Below are 10,570 nucleotides of genomic sequence, written 5' to 3'. Positions count from 1 at the left end.
ATCTATTTAATCATAGAAACACCAAAAAAATTCCAAGATTCAACCACTAGCTAGGAACGGTCATTCCCGCCGTTTTGACCGCATTTTGAAATGGGTATAAAAAATTCAAAAATAATCAAAAAATTGGGAAACCTTCGCATTGTGTCATCATATGTGGCCAAGTTCCTAGGAAAAATAACAAACTTGTAATACGGCAATTATTTTTAAAAAGTGTTCTCAGAAACGAGCTATCATGTGTGGAGATCAATGGCTTTCAAGCCAAATGATCAATCTTATGGCCACATTCATGGCATAGTTTGTTCAAATGATCTCATATTGTGCACAAGGGTGCATATTGGAATGGCAAACATTGTTGCCTAAGGAAGTTTTCATTTTCGTTGGACGAAAAAACCATTTTCCATTTTTCGAGTGCCCGAAAGGAGGTTTTTTTGTGAAGGAACTACCAAATAATTGTTGCAAAATTGGACCGAATCATTTTTATAAAATACTAGGCCATATTTAATGCACAATTGATAAAATGGTTGGGTGTAAAAATTTTTGATCCACCTCTCGTGAAAAAGACAAATTTCCGCCGATTCAGCTGGAAGCGGGTCAAATTTGAACTGCAGCTGCCTCATAGTTTGCTATTTATTTTTTCCAAAAATCATTTCTAGTTACATAAGGACCTATTTAATCATAAATACATGGTTTGGTGGCGATACGTCGAGGTTTGGGCGGTGGCCGAGGGCCTCAACTCTAGAGCGCGTAAACTCGCATGCCCGTCGCGTGGTCACCGCGTGACCGTAATGTTGCCATGTGTTATGGGCGGCTTAGGCATGTCTAGTGGGTTGGGCACTCTCCAGGTTGGTTCTAGGAAGAAAATTACAACATAAGATTCTCACGAGAAGACCAATCGATGCTCAAACATGAATTAGCAGCCAAGTGTTTGATTAGCGGTACGGGAAATGCACATGGCCAATGGGCGTGAGTTTTGGCTGAGGATGATCATCTACTAAGGAGAATGTCTTCACAAATTTTTAGCTCAAAAGGAGGATCCTAGGTGGTACTTGCTTTGCAAAGTACCACGCTGGACAAAAATATGAATGTTGAAGCTGGGCTCAAAATAATGAATGGATTGAGCTGAAATTTTGTGGAGTATAGTTATTTGGGCATAGGAAAGCATTGTAGAAAAATTGATACCATTTGGACATGCCAAAGTAGTACTTCCTTCACAATGCTCTTCTATGGACAGAAACTTGGGAAAACTAGTGAGAGAGATTGCATGAATGAAATGAGCTCAAAATTGGTGTAGGTAAGTTAATTAGGTATGGTCATGCGCTGGTCAATTTTCAGATAATTTGGGTAAGCCTAGCTAGTACTTACTTCACAAAGCTTCTCTCAAGGTAGAAACTTTGGAAATTTCCCGAGAAAGATTTACTAGGAAAATTGAGCTGAATATTATCATGTGGCAATGATTTGGGTATGGAAGAGTGCCCGAAAAGTTTGAGGGTAATAGGAGGGGTCTATATAACACTTGCTTTGCAACGTGCCAATTTGGCCATAAAATATAAATTGAACCTGGGCTCACATAGATGATTTGACTGAGCTGCAATTTGGAGGAGGGTGATAATTTGGGCATATGAAGAAACTGTATAAATTTCATGTCATTTAGAGATATAAAAAGGTACTTCCTTCACAATGCTTCTAGGTGGACAAAAACTTTGGAAATTTGCCGAGGAAGATTTGCTAGGAAAATGGAGCTGAATTTTGTCATGCGGTAATGATTTGGATAGGAAAGAGTGCCCAAAAATTCGTAGGGCAATCAAGAATATATAAATAGCACTTCCTTCATAAAGTGTTGTTGTGAACATAATAGGAAAATGAATATTGTTGAATTAGTTTTGAACTAGGCAAGGAAGGATTTTTACATATTTGATGAAGATATGACCCAAAGAATTTATGAGATTTTTTTGGGAATTTTGGGAATGATATAAATATAGGTTGCTTTACAACCTAGGGCAAAAACTGTCACATGGACATGACACATAGGCAAAACTGATGAGATGGCGCCTAGTCATCACAACCCACCACAATCTACAAGGTTATGACCATCTATATTGGTCATTAACAACTAGAAATAAGGCAGCGGACTAGCACTGTTTGCTTTGTGACCATTTCGTGTAAGGAAATTACGACCTTTCTGACCAAAATGGTCGCAATGGTTTAGGGTTTGAAGCCCCCTGAACAGCTTTTGACCAATTGGTCTAAAATGGTCATAAATTTATGACCAATTCTTCGAGGGTCACTGACAGAAGGTCATAAGTTGACATATTTCTTGTAGTGGGTACCAAAGTAATCCCGGCATGGAACACTGGACAACGGTCAAGAATATCCTGAAGTACCTGAAGAGGACTAAGGATATGTTTCCCATTTATGGAGGTGACGAAGAGCTCGTCGTAAAGGGTTACGTCGATGCTAGCTTCGACACAGATCTGGATGACTCTAAGTCACAAACCGGATACGTGTTTATTTTGAATGGTGGGGCAGTAAGCTGGTGCAGTTGCAAGCAAAGCGTTGTGGCGGGATCTACATGTGAAGCGGAGTACATGGCAGCCTCGGAGGCAGCACAAGAAGCAATCTGGGTGAAGGAGTTCATTACCGACCTAGGAGTCATTCCCAATGCGTCGGGTCCGATGACTCTCTTTTGTGACAACACTGGAGCTATTGCCCTTGCCAAGGAGCCCAGGTTTCATAGGAAGACCAGGCATATCAAGCGTCGCTTCAACTCCATTCGTGAAAATGTTCAAAATGGAGACATAGATATTTGTAAAGTACATACGGACCTGAATGTAGCAGATCTGTTGACTAAACCTCTCCCTAGAGCAAAACATGATCAACACCAGAACTCTATGGGTGTTCGATTCATCACAATGTAACTAGATTATTGACTCTAGTGCAAGTGGGAGACTGTTGGAAATATGCCCTAGAGGCAATAATAAAATGGTTATTATTATATTTCCTTGTTCATGGTAATTTTCTATTATTCATGCTATAATTGTGTTATCCGGAAATCGTAATACATGTGTGAATACATAGACCACAACACGTACCTAGTGAGCCTCTAGTTGACTAGCTCGTTGATCAACAGATAGACATGGTTTCCTGACTATGGACATTAGATCTCATTGATAACGGGATCACATCATTAGGAGAATGATGTGATGGACAAGACCCAATCCTAAGCATAGCACAAGATCGTGTAGTTCGTTTGCTAGAGCTTTTCCAAATGTCAAGTATCATTTCCTTAGACCATGAGATTGTGCAACTCCCGGATACCGTAGGAGTGCTTTGGGTGTGCCAAACGTCACAACATAACTGGGTGACTATAAAGGTGCACTACGGGTATCCCCGAAAGTGTCTGTTGGGTTGGCACGAATCGAGACTGGGATTTGTCACTCCGTATGACGGAGAGGTATCTCTGGTCCCACTCGGTAATGCATCATCATAATGAGCTCAATGTGACCAAGTGGTTGATCACGGGATCATGCATTACGGTACGAGTAAAGTGACTTGCCGGTAACGAGATTGAACGAGGTATTGGGATACCGACGATCGAATCTCAGGCAAGTAACGTACCGATTGACAAAGGGAATTGTATACGGGATTACTTGAATCCTTGACATCGTGGTTCATCCGATGAGATCATCGAGGAGCATGTGGGAGCCAACATGGGTATCCAGATCCCGCTGTTGGTTATTGACCGGAGAGTCGTCTCGGTCATGTCTGCGTGTCTCCCGAACCCGTAGGGTCTACACACTTAAGGTTCGGTGACGCTAGGGTTATTGAGATATTAGTATGCGGTAACCCAAAAGTTGTTTGGAGTCCCGGATGAGATCCCGGACGTCACGAGGAGTTCCGGAATGGTCCGGAGGTGAAGAATTGTATATAGGAAGTCCAGTTTCGGCCACCGGGAAAGTTTCGGGGGTCACCGGTATTGTACCAGGACCACCGGAAGGGTCCCGGGGGTCCACCGGGTGGGGCCACCTATTTAGGAGGGCCCCATGGGCTGAAGTGGGAGGGGAACCAGCCCCTGGTGGGCTGGTGCGCCCCCCTTGGGCCTCCCCCTGCGCCTAGGGTTGGAAACCCTGGGGGTGGGGGGCGCCACACTTGGCTTGGGGGGCAAGCCACCCCCCTTGGCCGCTGCCCCCCATCTAGATGGGATCTAGAGGGGCCAGCGCCCCCCTTGGCCCCTATATAAAGAGGGGGGAGGGAGGGCTGCGCACCCTAGCCCCTGGCACCTCCCTCTCCCCTCGTAACACCTCTCCCTCTCGCTGAGCTTGGCGAAGCCCTGCCGAGATCCCCGCTGCTTCCACCGCCACGCCGTCGTGCTGCTGGATCTGCATCAACCTCTCCTCCCCCCTTGCTGGATCAAGAAGGAGGAGACGTCTTCCCCAACCGTATGTGTGTTGAACGCGGAGGTGCCGTCCGTTCGGCGCTCGGTCATCGGTCATTTGGATCACGACGAGTACGACTCCATCAACCCGTTCTCTTGAACGCTTCCACTCGCGATCTACAAGGGTATGTAGATGCACTCCTCTCTCTCGTTGCTAGATGACTCCATAGATTGATCTTGGTGAAGCGTAGAAGAATTTTATTTTCTACAACGTTCCCCAACAAATATTCTCATAACTATGCTCAATTCTATCAATTGCTCAACAATAATTTGTTTACCCATCGCAAATACTTATGCTATCTTGAGAGAAGCCACTAGTGAAATCTATGGCCCCCGGGTCTATTTTCCATCATATTAATCTTCCAATACTTTGCTATTTCTATTGCCTTTTATTTACTTTGCATCTTTATCACAAAAATACCAATAATATTATCTTATCATCTCTATCAGATCTCACTCTCGTAAGTGACCGTGAAGGGATTGACAACTCCTTTATCGCGTTGGTTGCGAGGTTCTTGTTTGTTTGTGTAGGTGCGAGGGACTCGTGCGTGGCCTCCTACTGGATTGATACCTTGGTCTCAAAAACTGAGGGAAATACTTACGCTGCTTTACTCCATCACCCTTTCCTCTTCAAGGGAGAACCAACGCAGTGCTCAAGAGGTAGCACTTCTCAAACGTAGGGGTTGGCAAAGTATTAGCCCAAGTGAATTTTCTTCCCGAAAGCTCTATCTCTCTCAGATCCAAGCTTTCAATAATGGTGTTAAACATAAACGACCATCTGCCATCAAAATTATCATTGTTCTTTTCGTCTCTCCTTCTAATGATATTGAAATCACCCCCACTAAGATTGGAAGCTGCTCAGACCCGCAAATACGGACTAGATCCACCAAAAAAATCTGGTTTGAGTTCTAGCTGTGTGGCCCCATACACCGCCACCAGGGCCCAATTAAACCCGTCGACCTTCGACCTAACCCGAAACTTGACGGCAAAATCTCCCATGACCACACTTCGGACTTCCAACGTCTCGCATCTAACCCCAAGTAAGATCCCACCTGATCTTCCTCTCGGGGGAAGACAGTGCCAATCATAATCGACATCTCCCGACAACGTATTTAGGAATTGAGGGGAAAAATTGCCTCTTCCTGTTTCAGAAAGGGCAATAAAATCCAACCTATGTTCGATAGAAGCCTCTGCTAGAAATCTTCTTTTAGCCAAGTCCCTCAGACCTCTGCTATTCCAAAAAATTCCTCTCATAACTCATCATGAAATTTTTTGGTCATCCGGTTCCTAGCACTTCTACGCACCGCCGACGTTGGGTAAATTTTGCGTTTCCACTTGCATTTAGGCTTAGCTAAGTCCTCCACTCGGTCCTCACAACCGGGTTCATTGGGTCTACCACAAGGATCCTCTATAGGTTCACTATCCCCAAGAGGTAAAGAATGTTCCTCCTCCTCGGTCTCAGGGGGAGGGGCAATATCTGCACAAAGCGTATCTAACACCCTGACTCCCAACTGAGCAATGTCGGAATCGTTCATAGGTTTAACAGCTGCTAAGTTGCGAATCATATCCAAAGCACGATCCGCTTCAAGATCCAAGAGGTCATTAACTGAATGCGAGATTTCATTATCATTACTACCTAGTGAAACTCCTAGCTGATTTGCATTATGAATAATCTCATCATTAGAAAAATGGTGAATAGAATTGGAAGTGTTGACTGACATACCAGTAGTGACCTCAATATCACGAAGCTTGGCCGCCCTCCGGGCGCACCTCAGCTGCATGTCATCAACATCCGGCTGGTCCTGAATGCGACAGCTCATCCGCCGCCCCTCAGAAACAGGATACGAGATACCTCCAAAAGCTATGACCTCCTCCCTAGTGGCCTCGACAGGGGTAAGGCCTCTCGCCCCACCCCCACCACGCGGATGTAGAGATGCCCCAGGACCCGCCGCCGGCACCGGCCCCGGCCCCGGCGAGCGCAGAGGGGGAGAGCGCTGGGCCATCTGCCCACGCTCCCCACCTGACGCGGACAGCTCAGTCATCGGCCCGCCCATAGGCTGGCGAGGGGAGGTGAGAACAGGGGCCGCCTGCCCCTGCTCCTCTCCAAGACCAGCTGTCACGCCGGCGGGTGATGCACCCACGAACGTCGACGTCGGCTGGAACAACCCCTGCGGCGGAACAGGTGACTGCCGGCCCTCGGAGCCAACAGACGCCACAGGCGTGGTCGCCCTAACCACCGCAGGAGAGGAAGGAACTGAGGCCTCCTGCCCCGGTCTCCCTCTCAACATCGGCACGTCGCCGATCGGCAACGAAGACCCCTCCACCTCGGTCCTCAACCGTGGCGCAGCATCGGAAGGAGAAGGGGAAGAAGGGGCCACCTGCCCTCGATCCTCCCCCCTCGGGGATGTATAAAGGGCAAGCGACATCTACCTGTCTCCAGCATCACAAGGCATACAGAAATGCTGGTACAGCCGATTAAACATGACATAACATCATAGACGATCACATTGGCATCGTACATCGCGCATCACACACGTGACGGAACAAATTCGATTTTGCTATGACATCACCAACAAGCACCCCCTGTCGTCGCATTGAGCCAGTCTGCCACAAGCATGTTCTTCAACCTCGTCGATATTGGATTGAGAAGATATATCCGAGGAGGGCAAAACATGTGTTGCCCCAGTTCCCAGAGGACGGCTAACATGACTTTTCTAAAATTACCTTAGTTTCAAGTGTGGTCCTCATGATTGCCGTCGCCGGCACATGTATGATACCAGGCGGAGGTGCCATCGCAATTCCACGATCACCCTGCCACCGCCAGCACCCGACCAACAACAACAACAACACAAATCAGGTGTGCCCGCTAAAGGATCTCTCCAAAACAATACTTCGAACTAAGTAAAAATGCCAAGGCCCCCCTCGCCGATCCGACAAGGCGGATCTCAGTTTTCGCCCGAAGATTAGATCACAAGGGAAGTATTGTGTCAGATCTCCTCGGTGATGCCTACAGGTAGGAAAACAACACCACCAATGTTGTTGAACACAGCAACATGATGAAGACCAGTGCGGACGGTAGCATTCCCGCGCCTAGGAAGGCAGCGTGGCGCATACCACACTGAAGTCGACGCGCGTAGACGGCGAAGTGGACCGCATGCCGCGGCGCTATGGACCGAAAGGCGACGCACAGGCAGCGCGCGGGTTGGGGCGACTGCGGCGGCAGGGACCGCTGCCACGCTCGCTACGGCCTGATGGGGCGATGCAGCGGCAACGCGAGGGTCGATGAAGCCACGGGGATCCTCAGGGCGGCAATACAGTCCGAATGGGCGACGCAGCGGGAGCGCGCAGGTCAGTGCAACCACGGGGCGGCGGCAGGGACCACGTGTCATGCTCGCTACGGCCTGATGGGATGATGCAGCGGGAGCCCGAGGGTCGGTGCAGCCACGTGGACGGTCTGGAGCGAACGGCCTTGGGGCTGCGGTGGACCGCGAGCCGTGGCACTAGGACCCGAAAGGACAACGTAGCCGCAGCATGCGGGTCAATGTAGACATGGAGAGATCTTTGAGGCGGCGACAGTGCAGTCCGAAAGGACAACGCAGCTGCAACCCATTGCTCGATCGGTGAAGGCGCGTGCCTCCACAACGGCGGTACTGAATCGTAGACGCTCGGATGATCAATCCGATTACGCGTGAAATCGAAGTGTCCGCTCAGCCACCCAATGTGATGCAGCCGGACGTGACACGTAGCTAGGCCATTTGATACATGCACAACACTTAGGTGCAACCAGACTAGCACAGGTGCCATGAGCACCTACATGCAATCAGGCCAGCACGTGGTGCCATGCAGATGCATGAGCGGCCATGGCTCAAGCCGGGCTAGCGCTGCACTTGCGCACGCGATGCGCTGCAACAAACACGCTCGTAGGACGTGAGATTGAGGCATTGAGCCATGGGCGACGCGGTGCGGGCCAACGTAGGAGCGCGGCGGCTGGTGTCGGCTAGGCTGTTGTTGGAGAAGAAGGCGCATGTTGAAGATGACGAATGGCGGCGAGCGATGCAAACCGATTTTAGATCGGGAAATCAAAAGAAAATGTCGATCAATGCGATCGGCGAGAGAGAAAAAACCGGATCGAAAGATCAGGAAAAAGACTCTCTAGGGCAGCCGATCAACTGGATTGGCGGATGACCCTACGTACGTACGGGCGGCGCGGCCCTCGGTGGTGATCATGAAGACCGACCGCCCCGGGGTGGCGTGGGGCGGAAGTGGCGGGTGGCGGCTAGGGTTTGGATCGGTTAGGCTGATATCATGTAGAAGGAATAGAGAGGGATTGGTGGAATCGATGTTTATTACTTGAGCCTCGTGGGCATATATAGGAATGCATGATCTTCTTGAAGTAAGGACAAGATGGAATACTTCCTAGTCTATTCTATGTTTCCAATCTAATCACGATACTCAACATCGAGGAGACAACATTGCATACCCCGTTAGCAGCCAGTAGCCACCGGTTCTTCTGCGCTGTAGTAGGGGTTCAAATTCGAGGAAGACCCACCAGATCGAGAACCACTGCAGACCAGTCATCTGCCTTCACGCACCACCTTGCTCCCTGTGGCGGAGCTAGCGCAGGATGCCAGGGGGACAAAATAGAAAATACGAAGCTTTGTGGGGGGGGGGGCATGCCCCCCAGGTTTGCATGTAGCTTCGCCAGTGTTGTTGTGCTCTTATTCATTGAGCTATCACTAACAAACAGAAGATATGCTAGCAAATAGATGCCGGCCAAACGAGAAGATGCCGGCCATGACGAATATCATCACAATGGCCACACAAACGAGAAGAGCGACGATCTCCAGAATATCCTTGACCACAGTTCCTATTGCCTCCTTCCTTGATCTGTTTTGCTTCGTTGCGTGGGCGTCGACCGCCGGGGTCGACGAGGGGGGAGGAAGCGTAATGGACCAAGCCGGAGGTGGGGGAGACGAGGCAGCTGTCGGATGCGCTGGCGGAGCCCAGGATGACGACGTCGGTGCTAGAGCTGGCACCTTGCCATGCCCCGCCTTCTTGCGAAGGCTGGCACCGGCGCTGATGAATGGGAGGCGCAGTGGCCTGGTCGGGCTCGGTAGTCGAAGCTTGAAGTTCTCAGCGGAGGCGCCACCGCCGCTGAAAAGGTCCATGCCCTCAGCCTCTGGGCTCGTCGGTGTGGCCTGAGGAGGATGGACGTTGCCGGCGTCGTTGCCAGTAGAGGCGTCGCCACCGGTGGAGAGCGGCCGGGGCCAGTGGGCTGGTCTTCGGGTGGAGGACTCTAGCTTGGACAACGTGCTCGTTGAGGACGAGCGTCAGCACGAGCATCGCTGCCGTCCTAGTATCCATGTCTGCCAAGTGATTATGATCGCCTTTTGGTTTGGAGATCTCCTCGGTTTGATGCGTGTGCTTTTATAGGCGCGATCGAGGGAGACTGAAAAATTTACTGAGCCTTAATGATTTCAGTACACAAGAAACAAAAATCAAGGTAAAATCTGAAACGCTCCGTACTGGATGGGCAATGATGTGACGGTCGACACAGTAGTTGGCTCCGATCTTATTGGGTTGCCAGTTGTTGCAAGCCGAAGCTTGTTCCTCCTAATTCGACGAAGGATGAACTGTCGCAACTGATGGTTGCGCATACGAGTGAGGCGTTTTGGCTCTCGGTCTCCATGAAGGCCTCTTTTTTGAAAAAAAAAATTAAGTTTAAACTTTTCAGTTTAAAAAAATATGAATTTTTTACAAGTAAACAAGGATGGTATGCGTATGTCTGTAAAATTTCAGGATGAAATATATTTAAATGTGATCCGTACAAAAAAGACAAATTCAGAGCCTGGGAGAATGAATAGTATCATGTGTTAAATAGCCCTAGATTTGTCCTTTTTGCACAGTCCTCACTTCAACGTATTTCGTCTTAAAAATTTACACACTTGTGTATTATGCCTCTATGTATAGCTATATTTTTTTCAAAATTTTTGAAATGTAAAAATATGAAATTTGATGAATTTTGAATTTTTCAAAAACAGACTCATTGGAGCTCGGCCACCAAAAAGAATTTTCGCAGCGTATACATGCATACATACATGTGAGGAACAAGCTTAGGCTTGCAACAACCGGCAGCCC

General features: G+C 48.8%; 1 protein-coding gene across 1 annotated transcript; it reads right to left on the bottom strand.

Moving 5' to 3' along the window:
- Positions 1-5,682: 5,682 nt before the first annotated feature.
- On the bottom strand, positions 5,683-6,858 carry LOC147983684 (uncharacterized). The gene has a single exon (XM_087540830.1). The coding sequence runs from the start codon at positions 6,856-6,858 to the stop codon at positions 5,683-5,685; it is 1,176 nt and encodes a 391-aa protein (XP_087396956.1).
- Between the last annotated feature and the right edge of the window lie 3,712 nt (positions 6,859-10,570).

The sequence above is a fragment of the Triticum urartu genome, chromosome 2A (assembly GCF_056163025.1).
Source record: "Triticum urartu cultivar PI428250 chromosome 2A, HENAU_Tu73, whole genome shotgun sequence".
In the NCBI taxonomy this organism is placed as follows: Eukaryota; Viridiplantae; Streptophyta; class Magnoliopsida; order Poales; family Poaceae; genus Triticum; species Triticum urartu.
The sequence above is the reverse complement of the archived record's forward strand: the minus strand, read 5'-3'. Positions and strand labels throughout refer to the sequence as shown.